At 52.9% G+C, this 19,529-nt stretch overlaps 1 protein-coding gene across 1 annotated transcript in view; it reads right to left on the minus strand.

Annotated features, from left to right (window-relative positions):
- NGFR (nerve growth factor receptor) overlaps nucleotides 1-17,829 on the minus strand; it is a 33,571-nt gene extending 15,742 nt beyond the window's left edge. The window contains exons 1-2 of the mRNA XM_038754376.1: nucleotides 17,711-17,829; nucleotides 5,326-5,467 (exon numbers count right to left, since the gene is read on the minus strand). Coding sequence (XP_038610304.1) covers nucleotides 5,326-5,467; nucleotides 17,711-17,773 — 205 coding nt within the window. The 5' untranslated portion in view covers nucleotides 17,774-17,829. The remainder of the gene's footprint in view (nucleotides 1-5,325; nucleotides 5,468-17,710) is intronic.
- Nucleotides 17,830-19,529: the final 1,700 nt, after the last annotated feature.

Consider the following 19,529-nt stretch of genomic DNA (forward strand, 5'->3'; position numbering starts at 1 on the left):
ATGGTCCCTACCCAACAACAGGCTCACAATCTAGAAGTCTCCCCCTTTAGACTGTGGGAAGAGAATATGTCTGTCATCTGTACTCTCCCAAGAGCTTAGTACAATGCTTTGCACACAGTAAGCACTCAATAAATACGATTGAATGAATGAACGAATAAACGAACAGTCCCACCTCTTCCAGGAAGGGTGAGGATCCGCTCCCCTGTGTAGGCCACTGGGGCAAAAGTGAGGTGAACACGGTGGTTGGCCATTAGGCCAAGACCACACAGCGTGAGCGAGCTGGGCCCAGAACCCGGTTCCCCTGACCACCCACGCCAACCGTCGGACCTCACCACCTCCCGTGAGCTGGGCCGAGATGCGGCCAAAACCCCGCCGGGTGGGGAGTGAAGCCGGGTGGGACGGGGCGGGGGCTGCCAGGGTCACCGGACTCTGGGAGTTTGCGGGGATCGAGGACTTACCGAACGGGGAGGCAGGTCAGGGGAGGGTCTATTTGGCTGGATCCTTGTGGCTTGTTCTCCAGAACGAAGGTAGATGTGTGTGGGTGTATATGTGTGTGTATAATAATTATGGTATTTGTTAAGCGCTTACTCTGTGCCAAGCACTGTTCTAAGCGCTGGGGTATATACAGGGTAGTCAAGTTGTCCCACAAGAGAAGCAGTGTGGCTCAGTGGAAAGAGCACGGGCTTTGGAGTCCCACTGTTGGGTAGGGACTGTCTCTACATGTTGCCAACTTGTACTTCCCAAGCGCTTAGTACAGTGCTCTGCACACAGTAAGCGCTCAATAAATACAATTGATTGATTGATTGATTGGAGTCAGAGATCATGGGTTCAAATCTCAGCTCCTCCAATTAGCTGTGTGACTTCGAGGAAGTCACTTAACTTCTCTAGGCCTCAGTTCCCTCATCTGTAAAATGGGGATTAAGACTGTGAGCCCCCGTGGGACAACCTGATCACCTTGTAACCTCCCCAGCGCTTAGAACAGTGCTTTGCACATAGTAAGCACTTAACAAATACCATCATTATTATTATTATTATTCTCTATTTTACAGATGAGGGAACTGGGGCCCAGAGAAGTGAAGTGGCTTGTCCAGGGTCACACAGCAGACAAGTGGCGGAGGCGGGATTAGGACCCACGTCCTCTGACTCCCACGCTTGTGCTCTTTCCACTGAGCCACGCAGGTGGGGGGTTGCTGTTATTTCATGACTCAACTCACAAGCCAAGTCGAGCACTTAAAAGCCCAGCCTGTAGCCAAGGGCTGGCACTTTCTTGGGCAGCTCCTCTGCTCGATGCCTCAGTTTCCTCATCTGAAAATGGGGATTAAATACTTGTCCTCCCTCCTTCTTAAACTGTGAGCCCCGAAGTGGGATAGGGGCTGTGCCCAATCTGATTACTGTGGATCTTCCAAGCCGTCACCAAAACCTGCCGGTCTCAGCTCTGCAACATTGCCAAGATCCGCCCTTTCCTCTCCATCCATACGGCTACCCTGCTCATTCAAGCTCTCATCCTATCCCGTCTGGACTACTGCATCAGCCTTCTCTCTGATCTCCCATCCTCGTGTCTCTCTCCACTTCAATCCATACTTCATGCTGCTGCCTGGATTATTTTTGTCCAGAAACGCTCTGGGCATATTACTCCCCTCCTCAAAAATCTCCAGTGGCTACCAATCAATCTGAGCATCAGGCAGAAACTCCTCACCCTGGACTTCAAGGCTGTCCATCACCTCGCCCCCTCCTACCTCACCTCCCTTCTCTCCTTCTACAGCCCAGCCCGCACCCTCCACTCCTCCGCCACTAATCTCCTCACCGTACCTCGTTCTCGCCTGTCCCGCCATCGACCCCCGGCCCGCGTCATCCCCCGGGCCTGGAATGCCCTCCCTCTGCCCATCCGCCAAGCTAGTTCTCTTCCTCCCTTCAAGGCTCTACTGAGAGCTCACCTCCTCCAGGAGGCCTTCCCAGACTGAGCCCCTTCCTTCCTCTCCCCCTCGTCCCGCTCTCCATCCCCCCCATCTTACCTCCTTCCCTTCCCCACAGCACCTGTACATATGTATATATGTTTGTACATATTTATTACTCTATTTATTTATTTATTTATTTTACTTGTACATATCTATTCTATTTATTTTATTTTGTTGGTATGTTTGGTTTTGTTCTCTGTCTCCCCCTTTTAGACTGTGAGCCCACTGTTGGGTAGGGACTGTCTCTATATGTTGCCAGCTTGTACTTCCCAAGTGCTTAGTACAGTGCTCTGCACACAGTAAGCGCTCAATAAATATGATTGATGATGATGATGATGCACTTAGTACAGTGCTTGGCACATAGTAAGTGCTTATCATGGGTTCTAATCTCGGCTCCACCACTCATCTGCTCTGTGGCCTTGGGTAAGTCACTTCATTTCTCTGTGCCTCAGTTCCCTCATCTATAAAATGGGAATTAAGATTAAGAGCCCGGGTGGGACAAGGATTGTGTCCAATCTGATTATCTTGTATCTACCCCAGAGCTTAGAACAGTGCTTGGCACATAGTAAGCACTTAACAAACACCATCTATCATTATTATTATTGTTATTATGATTATTATTATTATCCACCCAACACTTAGTACAGTGCCTGACACCTAGTAAGTACTTAACAAATGCCATCATTTTATTAAGGACTCAGTGTATGCATTGTGAGACAACTTCATCGGCCTCCTCGCTGACCTCCCTCCCTCCAGACCGTACATCATTCGGCTGCCAGGATCATTTTTTTGAAAATGTCCTTCTGCACACACTTCCCCACTCCTTTAAAAACTTCCAATCATTTGCCGATCTTCTCTGCATCCAGCAGAAGCTCTTGACCATCAGCTCTCTTCCTCTTATTTATCCACTCTCCTCTCTCACTGCAGCCCAGCTTGCACTCTTCATTCCCCTAGATCCAACCAAGCCATGGTGCCTCATTTTCAGTTTTTCCCCTGCCCATCTCTTGCTCGTTCTTTCCCCCAAGTCTGGAACTCCTTCCCCTCTTCCTGTCCGACAGATCATCGCAGCCCTCTAGAAATCCCATCTCCTCCAGGAGGCCTTCCCAAATTAGTTTCTAATCTCCCAGGTTATATCCACGCAACTTCCACCTTACCACTTTCATAACACCAAAGTACTTAAGTACTCACAACCCCTACTATACTTACGTCCATACCTTTAAACTCTGATGCTTCCCTCTCCCTGTAACTTATTTCAATTGTATTCATTAATTCAATCATATTTATTGAGCACTTACTGTGTGCAGAGCACTGTATTAAGTGCTTGGAAAGTACAATTCGGCAACAGATAGAGACAATCCCTATGCAACAATGGGCTCACAGTCTAGAAGAATAATGATGACGATATTTGTTAAGCACTTATTATGTGCCAAACACTGTTCTAAGCACTGGGGTAGATACAAGGTAATCAGGCAGACACATTCCCTGACAATCTGATCACCTTTTATCTACACCAGCGCTTAGAACAGTGCTTCACACATAGTAAGCGCTTAACAAATGTCATCGTTATTATTATTATTTGTTGCTGAATTGTACTTCCCAAGCGCTTAGGGCAATGCTCTGCACACAGTAAGCGCTCAGTAAATACGATTGAATGAATGAATGAATGAATAAGGCTTTAAAGGTGACCAATGGGTGATTCCTATTTTGAAATCTCTTCAGGAAGGAAGATTCTAAGCCACCACCCAGGCTGTCTCACTGCACTGATTGTCAGCTCACTGTGTTTATTGTTGAGAAACAGCGTGGCTCAGTGGAAAGAGCCCGGGCTTTGGAGTCAGAAGTCATGGGTTCAAATCCTGACTCCACCACTTGTCAGCTGTGTGACTTTGGGCAAGTCACTTAACTTCTCTGGGCCTCAGTTCCCTCATCTGGAAAATGGAGATTAAGACTGTGAGCCCCCCCGTGGGACAACCTGATCACCTTGTAACCTCCCCAGCGCTTAGAACAGTGCTTTGCACATAGTAAGCGCTTAATAAATGCCATTATTTTTATTATTATTGTACTTTCCCAAGGGCTTAGTTTAGTGCTCTGCACACAGCAAGTGCTCAGTAAATATGATTGAATGAATGAATAACAGTCAGGAAGTCTGTCTCAATTCAAACTCGCTTGTTGCCTCTCCACCCTCGGTGGGGAAGGAGATCAGCTGAGCTGGGCAAGGGGCCACAGGCCAACTGTCCGGCCCAGACCCGGCGCCCCTCTGACCAGGAAGCAGTATTGAGCCCTCTCAGCCAGAAGCCTGAGGTCCCTGTGGTGAGGAGGGGGTTCTGGGGGTGGGACAGAGGTTGGAGTAGGGCCTGGGAAGTGGGGTGATGGGGGCAGAGCCTGGGAGCCGCAACTGGGAATGGGGCAGGAAGGGAGTGGGAAAAGGGGTGGGGCAGGGACAAGGGCACCGGCATGGGCCAAATCAGGGAGGAATGGGGGCACAGGTAGGGGCAGAATCAGGAAGGGACAAGGGATGGGACAAGGACAGGGGCATGGACATGGGCAGGAAGGGATAGGGGCAGAAACAGGGGCATGGCTGATGGCAGAGAGAGAGAGAGGGACAGGCCTGGGGGCAAGGATAGGGCAGGGGTGGGGACAGGGGCATTGGTGATGGCAGGGACAGGGAGGGACAAGGGCAGAGGCAGGAGCAGAGGCAGGGGTTGGGGCATGGGTAGAGAGGCCCAAAGGCAGGGTTAGAGGCATAACAATAATAATAATAATATTTGTTAAATGCTCACTATGGGCCAAGCACTGTTCTACGCACTGGGGTAGAAACAAGGTAATCAGGTTGTCCCGGGGCTCACAGTCTTAATCCCCATTTTACATATGAGGGAACTGAGGCACAGAGAAATTAAGTGACTCACCCAAAGTGCCCAAGTGGCGGAGCCGGGATTAGAACCCACGACCTCTGACTCCCAACCCTGTGCTCTTTCCACTAAGCCACGCTAATTCTCTGCATAGGCACGGAAGGTTGGGAGCGGAGGCACGGCCGGAGGCGGAGGTGGGCAGGGAGGGGCAGGGGCAGGGGTGACAGGGGCAGTGAGATCCCAGGGTGCGCATCCCCCAGCCCTATGTCGGTGGAGTCCAAGGTCAGGTTGCGATGCCATCTCTGCGGTTTCTCCAGAGCAGAAGCGGCCAGCAGCGGTGGCGAGGTCGGAGGGTATTTTTAGTGGCCACTGGCACGGGCCTCTCCCTCCACTCTTCCGACCCTGAGCTCCTTCACTCCAGAACCCCCTCCAACCCCGGCCCTGGCAGGGCCCAAGCTCAGCCTCCATCCCCCAACTCACCATCCCGGCCCCCGACCCCCTACCCCCGACCCCCGGGCACTCACTGTCCAGACAGGGCTCACAGACGGTCTGGTTGACCCCGCAGGGCTGAGCCACACCCTCTCCCAGGTTACACGCTCTGCAGCACTCTCCGCTGGCTGTGTACAGCTCCGTTACACATTTGTCCTTTGCCCCCTGCACGGACACCTGTTTGGGAGACAGACGGGATGGACAGACAGGTTGGTCAAGTTGGCCCCCGGCTGGAAAACTAATGAGGGTTGGGATGGAGAGGGGGAGAATAATAATAATAATAATCATGGTATTTGTTAAGCTCTTAGCATGTGCCAGGTGCTGTACTAAGTGCCGAGTTGGAACTCTCCCCACTTCAAAGCCTTACTGAAGGCACATCTCCTCCAAGAGGCCTTCCCAGACTAAATCCCACTTTTCCTCATCTCCCACTCCCTTCTGCGTCATTCTGACTTGCTCCCTTTGTTCTTCCTCTGACTCCCAGCTCCAGGATACTTATGCATTTATTTATTTGCAATTTTATTTATTTGTAATGATGTCAGTTTATTTGTCTTGATGTCTGTCTCCCCCCAAAACCCCTTCCCCCCTCCACAAGACTGTGAGCTATTTGTGGGCAGGAATTGTCACTGTTTATTGTTGTAGCGTACTTTCCCAAGCGCTTAGTACAGTGCTCTGTGTGCAGTAAGCGCTAATAAATATGATTGAATGAATGAATGAATGAATAGAAGCAAATTGTGTGGGGCTCAGAGTCTCAATCCCCCCTTTACAGATGAGGTCACTGAGGCCCAGGGAAGGTGACTGGCACAAGGTCACACAAGGATTAGGGCAGGATTAGAACCCATGCCCTTCTGACTCCCAGGCTCATGCTCTATCCACTATGCCATGCTGCTTCCCCAAGGGAACGTGCAGGGGAGGAAGGAGTGGGGAGGAGAGTGGGGGCCGGGGTCTACTAGGGATCAAACATTCCTGTTTAATTGACTTGTATTGGAACCACCTGCCCTGGGATGAGCTCATAAAAGAGGCACAAGGAACTGTGAACCGCAGGAGAAGAAAGCAGAGGGGAAACTGAGGGTTGTCGGGGCAGAGCCCCACCCCCGCACAATGACACCCCTCATGGGGATGTTGGGAGCAAGAATGGGGCCTCAAGGGGCCTCTGTTAGCATCTCCAATCCTTCCCTGACTGCGGGGGGCTCATGGTTTCATAAAAAGTTCATTGGGGGTCATTCTAGGCGTCAGTCAGCCCTGAATTCCCAGATCCCAGCGATGGACCCGCGGGCTGGGCCGGGCGTTCGTGGGCTGCGGGTTGGCTTTCAAGGAGGTCGAGGGGGGATGTGGTTTGGCAAAACAGAGCAGGGAGGGTGTTTCAGGTGGGGTCATGGGGGTCAGGGGGCGGGGGGGGCTCAGAGGGCCTGGGGGTGGGTGGTCACAGTTTGGCTGACTTGATCCCCTTATGTGTCTCCATTCAGGCAGAGACAAGAGGCCAGTGCTTTGCATGCAGTAAGACATCAGTAAATTTGATTGAATGAATGAAGAGGTCCTGAATTTTCCATCCCCAGCTCACCACCAGGACATCCTGCCCGGCCCACTCCCCACCCCAAGAACTCGGGACAGGCAGACCCCACACTCTGAGGCACCCAGACCCAGAGAGACAGCAGAACCATCGAGGGTAAGTCGTTTACGTTTCTTGTCATGATCAAACCTCTGGAAACATTTAGTCTCCCGGCCTAAAACAGCACGGCTCAGTGGCAAGGACACAGGCTTGGGAGTCAAAAGATGTGGGTTCTAATCCCGGTTCTGCCACTTGTCTGTTGTTTGACCTTGGGCAAGCCACTTGGCTTTTCTGTGCCTCAGTTGCCTCATCTTTAAAATAGGGATTTAGACGGTGAACCCCACATGGGATAACCTGATTACTGTGTATCTACCCCAGCACTTAGAACAGTACTGGGCACCTAGCAAGAGCTTAATAAATACCATAATTATTATTATTATTATTATAACTAAAAACCCAGGTTGCCTCTCCATGCTGACCCAAAGTTTACCCTCCTGGGGCTGGAGAGAGTTCACCTTGTCCATCCCTCTATCCCCAGCCCATGGCGAACATTTCCTTGCCAACCCTTTGTTGAGGCAAATCAATCAATCATATTTATTGGGTGCTTGTTATGTGCACAGCACTGTTCTAAGCACTCGAGAGAGTATAATACAACTGATTTAGCAGGTAGGTTCCCTGCCCAAAGTGAGCTTACAGTTTAAAGGCAAAGGGGTCCCTGGGAACTTCTGGTTGAAAACTCCTGAAAGAAACTGTGTTTAGGGGAGTGGAAAGGAGTGTGGGGAGCTGGAACTCCTTTATGGCTAAGGTGCAGAGGCCTGATCTTTGACACTTTGACAAAGGAGGTTGGCTTTGGATGGTGTATGGGTTGTGTACCTGTGTTGGGCAGGCAGGGGAGGTATCTGGAGGTTGACTGGAAATGGTGACGGAGCAAAGACCCCGCCTGGCCCTGCTCTGACCAGAAGCCCCACCTGGGATCTGGAGTTTTACCTGGGGAGTCATCCATCTCCCTCCCTCGCAGGGCCCCGGCTCGGAGAGAAGAGTGCAGAGAATCAATTGATCAATCATATTTATTGAGCACTTACTGTGTGTACTAAGTGCTTGGGAGAGTACATTATAACAGGGCTGGTAGACACAGCCCTGCCCACAACGAGCTGACAGCTAGAGCTGGGGTATCCTGGAAAATTGGTTTTGACTCCCGCTTTCCTGGGTGAATTCTGGCAAGTTGCTTAACCTCTCTATTCTCCTGATTCCTTTTGGCCCAACCAAAACCGTGGCGGGGTGAGGGAGGTGGAGGGAGTGTTTAACCTTTCCCTATTGCTGAGGTCTGGTGGGGCTCCAGGCCCAGGACACTGGGAACACCATCAATCCAGCCGTTCGGTCGAGAGAGCTGGACCTGTCTGCTTCCCCCATAACCAGTGTTCCAAGCAGGCAGAAACCAGTCTCCCGTATTCTGCGTAGCCCCCAATAGAACAACTGGTCCGTGCTGGAGACTGTAAGCTCCTTGAAGGCAGGGATCTTCAATCAATCAATCCATCAATAGTATTTACTGAGCATCCCTGCTCCACCACTTGTCAGCTGTGTGACTTTGGGCAAGTCACTTAACTTCTTTATGCCCCAGTTACCTTATCTGTAAAATGGGGATTAAGACTGTGAGCCCCACGTGGGACAATCTTATCACCTTGTATCCTCCCCAGTGCTTAGAACAGTGCTTTGCACATAGTAAGTGCTTAACAAATGCCATTATTATTATTATTTATAATGTGCAGAGCACTGTTCTACGCACTTGGGAGAGTACGATACGGGAGAATTAGCAGACACATTCCCTGACCATAATGAGTTTACAGTCTAGTGGAGGAGACAGGCAGGCAGAGAGATCCTGTCTCCTAACTCTATTATACTCTCCCAAGTGCTCAGTATAGTGCTCTGCACTTGGCAGGATTCAATTTATACTGTCGATTGACTGATTCCCCACTAGACATTATTATTATTATATATGTTAAAGTACTTACTATGTGTCAAGCACTGTACTAAGCACTGGGGTAGACATATGGGGAGCACAGTCAAAGGAGGAGGGAGAACAGGTATTGAATCCCCATTTTATAGTTGGGGAAACTGAGGCACAGAGAAGTGAAGTGACTTGCCCAAAGTCAGACAGCAAGCAATTGACAGAGGTGGGAATAGAACCCAGGTCCTCAGACTTCCAGGCTCTCGGGCTCTGTCCCCTAGACCATGCTGTTTCTCACATAATAATAATGATGGCATTTATTAAACAGTTATTATGTGCAAAGCACTGTTCTAAGCGCTGGGGGGATACGAGGTGATTAGGTTGTCCCATGTGGGACTCACAATCTTAATCCCCATTTTACAGATGAGGTAACTGAGGCTAGAGAAGTGAAGTGACTTGCCCAAGTCACACAGCTGACAATTGGCAGAGCTGGGATTTGAACCCAGGACCTCTGACTCCAAAGCCTGTGCTCTTTCCACTGAGCCATGCTGATTGTCTAAATTACATAAATTAGACTGTAAATTAATTGAGGGTAAGAATCACGTTTAGCTATTGTACTCTCTTAAGTCTTTGGCAGATGGTGTGGTGGATAGAGCACTGGCCTGAGAGTCAGAAGGTCATGGGTTCTAATCCCGGTTCCACCACTTGTCCGCTGTGTGACCTGGGCAAGACACTTCACTTCTCTGGGCCTCAGTGTCCTCATCTGGAAAATGGGGATTGAGACTGTGTGCCCCATGTAGGACTAACCTGATTTTCTTGCATCCACCCCAGCACTTAGTCCAGTGCCTCGCACATACTAAGTGCTTAACAAATACCATAATTATTACTATTATTACAATGCTCAGCACATAATAATAATAAAATAATGATGGCATTTGTTAAGCACTTACTATGTGCAAAGCACTGTTCTAAGCACTGGGGAGGTTACAAGGTGATCAGGTTGTCCCATGGGGGGCTCACAATTTTAATCCCCACTTTACAGATGAGGTAACTGAGGCACAGAGAAGGTGACTTGCCCAAAGCCACCCAGCTGACAAGTGGTGGAGTCAGGATTTGAACCCATGACCTGTGACTCCAAAGTTCGTGCTCTTTCCACTGAGCCATGCTGCTTCTCATAGTAAACACATATACTATTGTATATATTGTATATATACAATATATTGTATACAACATATTGCATACAATATAATATATACTATTGTATATATTGTATATATACAATATATTGTATACAACATATTGCATACAATACAATATATTGTATATATTGTATATACTATATACAAAAACATAGTAAACACATATACTATTGATTGGTTTTTGGAGCTTCGTTCATTCATTCATTCAATTAACTTGTATTTATTGAGCACTTACTGTATGCAGAGCACTGTACTAAGTGCTTGGGAGAGTACTAAGAGCACAGGCTTGGGAGTCAGAGGTCATGGCTCCACCAATTGTCAGTTGTGTGACTTTGGGCAAGTCACTTAACTTCTCTGTGCCTCAGTTACCTCATTTGTAAAATGAGGATGAAGATTGTGAGCCCCACATGGGACAGCCTGATCACCTTGTATCCTCCCCAGTGCTTAGAACAGTGCTTTGCACATAGTAAGCACTTAACAAATGTCGTTATTATTATTATTATTATTATTATTACTAAGCACTTGTGAGAGCAGCAGCATGGCCTAGTGGCAAGGGCACTGGCTTGAGAGTCAGAGGACATGAGTTCTAATCCCGGCTCTGCCACTTGTCTGCTGTGTGACTTTGGGCAAGTCGCTTGACTTCTCTGTGCTTCTGACCTCATCTGTAAAATGGGGATTAAGATTGTGAGCCCCAGGTGGGACAACCGGATTACCTTGTATCTACCCCAGCGTTTAGAACAGTGCTTGGCACATAGTAAGTGCTTAACAAATACCATATTATTAGAAGCAGTGTGGCTCAGTGGAAAGAGCACGGGCTTGGGAGTCAGAGGTCGTGGTTCTAATCCCAACTCCGCCACTTGTCAGCTGTGTGACTTTGGGCAAGTCACCAAACTTCTCTGTGCCTAGTTACCTCATCTGTAAAATGGGGATTAAGACTGTGAGCCCTACGTGGGACAACCTGATCACCTTGTATCCCCCCAGTGCTTAGAACAGTGCTTCGCACATAGTAAGCACTTAACAAATGCTATCATTATTATTATTATTCCGATACAATAAATAGACACATTCCCTGCCCACAACGAGCTTACAGTCGAGAGGGGGGTCCACTTGGTGGAACCAAATTGCATTTTGAGGCCAGTCTTCACCTGGTCCCATATCTGAGAGATGTCTGGAAGGCGTGGGGATGGAGAAGCCTAGGCGGAAGGTCTGTTCATTGAGTAGCGTGTGAAGCGGGAGAAGAGCAGGGGAGGGACGGGTAACTTGATTGGCTTTGGGCTTGCCGTCCCTCGAGGACACGCCCTTCCAGAAAGTGGGTTAATTTAAACCGGTTCTGGGCCTGGAGAGCAGGGCCCTAGGGATGGGGGGGGGGGGGCAAAGGGGAAGGGGGAAGGAAGGGAGATTGAGGGAGGGAGAGAAAAGCGTGGGGGAAGAGAAGGAGAAAAAAGGAGAGACAAGGAGAAAGGGGGAGAGGGAGAAAGCAGGAGAGACAGAGAGAGGAAGGGAGAGTGAAAGGTGGGGGAGAGAAGGAGAAAAAAGGAGAGACAAGGAGAAAGGGAGAAAGAGGGAGAAAGAAAAAGAGACAGAGAGGGAGGGAGAGGGGAGGGTGGAGGAGAGAAGGAGAAAAAAGAAGAGACAGAGAGAATGAAGGAGATATAGAGAGAAGGAGGGAGAGGCAAGGAGAAAAAAGAGAGACAAGGAGAAAGGGGGAGAGAGGGAGAAAACAGAAGAGATAGAGAGAGGGAGGGAGAGAGGAGAAAAAAGGAGAGACAAGGAGAAAGAGGGAGAAAGCAGGAGACAGAGGGAGGGAGACAGGGAAGGAGAAAAAAGGAGAGAAAAGGGAAGAGAGGGAGAAAGGAGAGACAAAGAGAGGGAGAGGGAAGGAGAAAAAAAGAAGAGACAAGGAGAAAGGGGGAGAGAGAGAAAGCAGGATAGACAGAAAGGGGGAGGGAGAGAGAAGGATGGATGAGAGGAGGAGAAAAAAGAAGAGACAAAAGAAAGGGGGAGAGGGGGAGAAAGCAGGAGAGACAGAGGGGGGGAGGGAGAGAGAAGGATGGGGAGAGGAGGAGAAAAAAGAGACAAGGAGAAAGGGGGAGAGACAGAAGGGGGAGGGAGAGAAGGAGAAAAAGGAGAGACAAGGAGAAAGGGGAAGAGAGGGGGAAAGCAGGAGAGACAGAGAGAGGGAGGGAGAGAAAAGGAGAAAAAAGAAGAGATAAGGAGAAAGGGGGAGAGAGGGTGAAAGCAGGAGAGACAGAGAGGGGGAGGGAGAGAGAAGGATGGGGAGAGGAGGAGAAAAAGACAAGGAGAAAGGAGGAGAGACAGAGAAGGGGAGGGAGAGAAGGAGAAAAAAGGAGAGACAAGGAGAAGGGGAAGAGAGGGGGAAAGCAGGAGAGACAGAGAGGGAGGGAGAGAGAAGGAGAAAAAAGGGGAGACAAGGAGAAAGGGGGAGAGAGGGAGAAGGAGGAGAGACAGAGAAACGGGGGGAGGGGGAAAGAGAGAGAGGGGAGAGAGGAGAGAGAGACGGAAGCAGCGAAAATAGCAGCGTTTCCGGCCACCGGGCGAAGACTGGTGCGGAGGAGGGCCGGGCCGGGCCTGAGATGGCTCTCGCTGACCTCCGGACATCTCTCTCCCCGGTCCCGGACGGTCCCGCACCGTCCCGGACGGTCCCGCACCGTTCCGCACCGTCCCGCGGCTGCCGGAACAGAGGCCACAGTTGGACCAGACCTGCACATCTGGGGGCGGGAGAAAGCAGAGCCCCCTCCCCCCACCCCAGCTTTCCCGTTCCGGTTTTGGGGGGCGGGGGACTCCCGGGTCCGTCCTGAAGGAACGGAACTGGACTCCAGGTCGACTGGGCTTTAATTAGCCGTCCCACCCCCTCAATAATCTTCCCTGTCACCTCTTCTCCATCCAATGGTGCCCTGGTCCAGCCCCCAATGGAGGGGGTGGGGGGCAAAATCGGGAGTCCCTGAGATGGGGGTGGGAGTCGGAGCGGCTATGCTCCAGCCTGGCGGTGCTGTGTGACCCTCTCGCTTTTTTATGGCATTTGTTAAGCGCTTACTTTGCGCCAGGCACTGTTCTACGGTAGATTCAAGGTAATCAGTTTGGACCCAATCTCTGTCCCACACGGGGCTCACACTCTTAATCCCCATTTTACAGATAAGGAAACTGAGACGCAGAGAAGTGAAGTGACTTGCCCAAGGTCACACAGCAGACAAGTGGCAGAGCTGGGATTAGAACCCACGACTTTCTAAGAATAATAATAATTATTATTATGGTATCTGTTAAGTGCTTGTTATGTGAGAAGCACTGTTCTAAGCACTGGGGTAGATACAAGGTAATCAGGTTGTCCCACGTAGGCTCACAATCTTCATCCCCATTTGACAGATGAGGTCACTGAGACCCAGAGAAGTGAAGTAGTTTGCCCAAGATCACGCAGCAGACACGTGGAGGAGTAGGGACTAGAACCCACGACCTTCTGACTTCCAGGCTCTATCCACTAGGCCACACTGCTTCTCTTTGGAGGATGCCTCCGCCTCAGCTCCGCGGGCCGGGTCCCCAAGTGTCAGGTGGGGGTCCCCAGAGTGGTAGCCCACAGCCCCGCCCCGCTGCCCCCATCCCCTCCTCTAGACTATAAACTCGTTTATAGATTATTATTGTTTGATTATTGATTATTGTTATTCTGATTATTGATGTATCATTCATTCATATTTATTGAATTTGTTGAATTTATTACTGTGTGCAGACCACTGTACTAAGCTCCTGGAAAGTACAATACAGCAATAAAGAGAGAGGATTCCTGCCCATAACGAGTTCACAGTCTACAGGACTCTCCCAAGCAGTCAGTACAGTGCTCCGCACACAGCAAGCGCTCAGTAAATACGATTGAATGAATGGTCCCCGTTCTGGGCTCACTGTCGCCCTCCAGCGGGCAGAATGAACCCTGTGAGTGCCATTTGGGGGCCGCCCCCTGCCCCCGCCCAACCTCCCCCGGGGCCCCGTTCTGGCAACCCGGCAAACCTCAATCCGGAGGCCGATGGAGACGAGGTCTTGGATAATTATGGTATTTGTTAAATAATAATGATGGCATTTGTTAAGCGCTTACTATGTGCAAAGCACTGTTCTGAGTGCTGGAACCTTACTATGTGCCAAGCTCTGTACTAAGCGCTGGGGTAGATATAATTGGGGTAGATACTCCCTCACCACAGACCCCTGGCCCACGTCCTACCTCAGGCCTGGAACGCCCTCCCTCCTCAAATCTGCCAAACAATCGCTCTTCCCCCCTTCAAATCCCTACTGAAGGCTCACCTCCTCCCAGAAGCCTTCCCAGACTAAGCCTTCTCAGAGGCCTTCTTCAGCTCCTCTCCCTTCCGCATCACCTCGACTCACTCCCTTTGCTCTCCCCCCCCCCCCCCCGCCCCGGCCCACAGCACTCATCAATATATCTATAATTCTATTTATTTATACTGGTGCCTGTTTGCTTGTTTTGATGTCCGCCTCCCCCCTTCTAGTCTGTAAACCCGTTGTGGGCAGGGATTGCCTCTTTTTATTGCTGAATTGTACTTTGATCAGTGCTCTGCACACAGTAAGAGCTTATTCTATTTATTTTATTTTGTTAGTATGTTTTGTTTTGTTCTCTGTCTCCCCTTTCTAGACTGTGAGCCCACTGTTGGGTAGGGACCGTCTCTAGATGTTGCCAACTTGTACTTCCCAAGCAGTGCTGTGCACACAGTAAGAGCTCAATAAATACGATTGAATGAATGAATGAATGAATAAGTACCACCGAATGAATGAATGCAAGTTAATGAGGTCGGACCCACTCCCATTCTTAATCCCCATTTTACAAATGACCAAACAGAGGCCCAGAGAAGTGAAGTGACTTGTCCAAGGTCACTCAGCAGACACGTGTCGGAGTCGGGATTAGAATCCATGACATTCTGACTCTCAGGCCCGTGTTCTAGCCACTAAACCACGCGGTTTATGGAAGGAAGAATGGACTTGGGGGACCTCAGGGTGGAGGGAGAGGGATGGGGGTGAACCCCGGATTCCAAGGCACATCTCCCCAGCTCCCACCCCCGAGCCCCCCCGCCGGCCCACAGCTGGGATCCCAGCCAGGGGCTCGCTACATTCTGTTCCGTTCGTATTATCCTCGCATTAGACAACGCAGCTCCAGTTACAGGCATCTGAATGACAAAGCGCCTCAATTACCAGCCGCTCGGAAGCCCCTCTCCCCCCCTCTCTCTCTGTCTCTGTGTCTCTCTCTCTCTCTGATGCTCTGATTTCAGCACTTTCTTTCCCGGAAGCTGCCGGGGGGGTGGTTGGGGGAGAACCCAAGGCTGAGACTCCGGGGGAGACGATCTGGGCTCAGTCAGATCAGGGAGGACCAGGGAGTTGGTTTTTATTTTTATCTTCCCAGATTACAGGAAGGCCCAGAGAGGTTCAGGGGCCGGCCCAAGGTCACACAGCTCTCATCTCAGCGCTTCCCACTTGATTCTCCCCGGCAAGAATGATGGAGGGGGCGGGGGAGGGGGCAGAGAGAGGGGGCACTGACCCTCCCGTGCCATCCTAGCGGGGGAAGGCCGAGTTAAGGCCCTCGGGCCCGGATTCCCGCTCCGCCTTGCCGGGCGGCACATGGGGAACATTAGTGGAGCCAATGTGTAGGCCATTAGCAGGACTCCCGTTGACAAAGCCGCAGGTATTAACCCCATAAAGCATCAGGACAGCGGGGGCCGTGGGGGTGAGGCCCGCTGGGCTGGGCCGGCCCGGCCAGGGGCCGAATCGTTACATCCCGGTCCAGGAGGGGGACACAGGCGGAGGGAAAGCCCGGCCCGCTCAGCCTCACTTCTCCCGCAAACTCAGCAGCGCCGGGGGGGAGGGACCCAGGGGTCGAGCCGCAATCCCCCTTGGGGGGCTCGCTTCCACCTTGTACTCCTCGAAGCAGAGCGCTGGGATGCCCAAGCCTAGTCCAGCCCTTGCCCAGCCCCAGCCCAGTCCAGCCCCAGCTCCAGCTCCAGCTCCTGTCCAGCCCAGCCCCGGCCCAGCCCCAGCCCAGCCCAGCCTAATCCATTCCAGCTCCAGCTCCTGTCCAGCCCAAGCCCAGTCCAGCCTAGTCCATTCCGGCTCCAGCTCCTGTCCAACCCAGCCCCGGCCCAGCCCAACCCAGCCCAGTCCATTCCAGCACCAGCTTCAGCTCCTGTCCAACCCAGCCCCGGCCCCAGCCCAGTCCATCCCCAGGTCCAGCTCCAGCTCCAGCTCCTGTCCAGCCCCGGCCCAGCCCCAGCCCACTCCACCCCTAGCCCAGCTAAAGCCCCAGCCCAGGCCAGCCTAGTCCATTCCAGCTCCTGTCCAATCCAGCCCCAGCCCAGCCCAGCCCAGTCCATTTCAGCCCCAGCCCAGTCCATCCCCAGGTCCAGCTCCAGCTTCAGCTCCCGTCCACCCCAGCCCCAGCCCAACCTCAGCCCAGTCTACTCCAGCCCATGACCAACCCAGTCCACCCCCAGGTCCAGCTCCACTCCAGCCCCACCCAGGCCCAGCCCAGCCCAGTCCAGCCCAGCCCCAGCCCAGCCCCAGTCTAGTCCATCCCCAGGTCCAGCTCCTGTCCAGCCCAGCCCCAGCCCAGCCCCAGATCAATCCCATCCCAACCCATGCCCAGCTAAACCCCAACCCAGCCCCAGCCCAGTCCAACCTCAGGTCCATCTCCATCCCCAGGTCCAGCTCCTGTCCAGCCCAGCCCCAGCCCAGCCCCAGCTCCTGTCCGGCCCAACCCAACTCCAGCTCCTTGGCAGCCCAACCCCAGCCTCCAGCTCATCCCAGCTCAGTCCAGCCCAGCTCCGTGCCCACCTCCGTGCCCAGCCCGGGCACCAGCCCATCGCCCGCCCTCGCCCCTCCCAGCTCCGTCCCTCCGGGCTCCGGCTCTTCCCATTGCAGCCCCGGGGACAGAAGAGGCTCGGGGGGGTATGGGGCTGGGGGCTGGACGGGTGGACCTGCCTGGGTCCGGCCGGACAGAGCTGATCCCGGGCGGAGCGGGCATCCGCCACCTGTCCCGGCCGCTCCCTCGGTTGGCCGCGTTCCTGCAGGTCCTGACCGCGAACCCCAGGTCGAGGAAGGCGCAGGACACCCGGCTAAAGCGCTCGTGGCAGGAGGTTATGCCGGGGCGGCGCTTAGTACACCGCTCTGCACGCAGTGAGCGCGCCCTATAAATTGATTGAATGAATGAAAGAATGAATGAGGGGGTCTCTGCCGCCTATCTGCCCCCGTCCCCAGTCCGGACAGAGCGGATGGGGGGGGAGGGAGGGAGGTCGCCCCCCGCCCCCCCCCGGGGCCTCGGGTCGCCCCCCACGCGGACTAAGGGGACCAGGAGGAGACCCCCAAATGGGGGGGACCGTTCCAAAGCAGCGCTCCTCCCCAGACGCAGCTGCAACCCGGGGGAGGTCAGCCCCAGCCGGGGGGCGGGAAGAGGGCATGGGGAGGGGTCTGAGGCTGCTCTCCCTCCCTCCCAGCGCTTAGTACAGTGCCTGGCACATAGTAAACGCTTAACAAATACCATCAGCATCAGCAGCATCACCTGTCCCTTCCATGCCAGCGCCCCCCGGCCGGTCCTGCCCTCTCCTCGGGGGTTCAGGGCCACCCTCTCCGGGCCGGCGCCGGGCAGCGGGTGTCCGAGGCTCCCCGCCCCGAGGGTCTGGGGCCCCCTCCCCCTCGTTGCCCATCCTGGGGGGGGCCCGAGTCCGACTCACCAAGAGCAGCAGGAGCAGGAGGAGGGGCGAGGGGGGCATCCGGGCCCGGCGAAGCTGCTCCATGGCGGGGGCACGGCGCGCTGCCCAGTGCCGGCTGCTGCTGCGGCGGCGGCGGCGGCGGAGGGAGGGGCGGCAGTGCCACCTGCCCGTGGCCGTGCCCTGGCCGTGCCCGCAGACGCCGAGGCTCCCGCTCCCTCTGGACGCGGGCGGGAGGCGCCCCGAGGAGCCCCAGCCGAGGCCCCGCCTCCTCCCAGCCCCCGCCCCGCGCCGGCCTGGCACACGCCCAGAGCCCCGGGCCTCGCCTCTGGACGGGGAGACGGGGGCAGACACCCCCCTGACCCTCCCCAGTCCCTGACTCCCCTTTGCCCCCCCATTCGGGGGGACCCCGGTCCCCTCTTCCCCCAGGCTTCTCTCTGCGCTCCCCGCTTTCCTCTCTGCGCCCTCCTTCCTTCATTCATTCAAGACTGTGAGCCCGTTGTTGGGTAGGGACCGTCTCTATCTGTTGCCGATTTGTACTTCCCAAGCGCTTAGTACATAGTAAGCACATAGTAAGCGCTCAATAAATACGATTGATTGATTGACTGATTAGTAAAGAGCTCTGCACATAGTAAGCGCTCAATAAATACGATTGAATGAAAGAATGAATGTACTGAGCGCTTACTGTGTGCAGAGCCCTGTACGAAGCGCTTGGAAAGTACAATTCAGCAACAGAGACAATAATAATGTTGGTATCTGTTAAGCGCTTACTATGTGCCAAGTACCGCTCTAAGCACTGGGGTAGATACAAGGTTAGCAGGTTGTCCCACATGGGGCTCACAGTGTTATCCCCATTTTACAGATGAGGTAAGTGAAGCACAGAGAAGCTAAGTGACTTGCCCAAGGTCACACAGCTGACAAGTTGCAGAGCCAGGATTAGAACCCACGACCTCTGACTCCCAAGCCCGGGCTCTTTCCACTAAGCCACGCTGCTTCTCATTCAAGACTGTGAGCCTGTTGTTGGGTAGGGACCGTCACTATATGTTGAAGATTTGTACTTTCCAAGCGCTTAGTACAGGGCTCTGCACACAGTAAATGCTCAATAAATACGATTGAATGAAGGAATGAATGAATGTATTGAGCACTTACTATGTGCAGAGCCCTGTAGTAAGCACTTGGAAAGTACAATTCAGTAACAGAGACAATCTCTGCCCAACGACGGGCTCACGGTCTAGAAGGGGGGAGACAGACATCAAAACAAGTAAACAGGCACCAGTAGCATAAATATAAATAAATAGAATTAGAGATATATCATCATCATCATCATCATCATCAATCGTATTTATTGAGCGCTTACTATGTGCAGAGCACTGTACTAAGCGCTTGGGAAGTACAAATTGGCAACATATAGAGACAGTCCCTACCCAACGGTGGGCTCATGCACATCATTAATAACATAAATTGAATAAGAAATATGTACATATAAATACCCAAGTGCTGTGGGATGGGGATGGGGGGTATTGCAGAGGGAAAGAGTAGGGGTGATGGGGAGGGGAGGGAGAGCAGAGGAAAAGGGGGGCTTAGTCTGGGAAGGCCTCCTGGAGGATCACCCTCCTCTGGGTCTTTCTCTCCATCTCCTCCCGGATGCTCTCCTCTCCCCTCCCCTCTCTGAGTCTCTCTCTGCCTCAGTCTCAGCCTCAGTGTCTCTCCGCTTCAGCCTCTGCCCCCGGGGCTCTCTCTGCCTCCCGTTGCTAGCCCAGTGTCTCTCGGCCTTAGGTCTGTGCCCCGGTGTCTCTTGACTTCATTCTCTGTCCCACGGCCTCTACTCCAGAGAAGACACTCT

The sequence above is a fragment of the Tachyglossus aculeatus genome, chromosome 11 (assembly GCF_015852505.1).
Source record: "Tachyglossus aculeatus isolate mTacAcu1 chromosome 11, mTacAcu1.pri, whole genome shotgun sequence".
In the NCBI taxonomy this organism is placed as follows: Eukaryota; Metazoa; Chordata; class Mammalia; order Monotremata; family Tachyglossidae; genus Tachyglossus; species Tachyglossus aculeatus.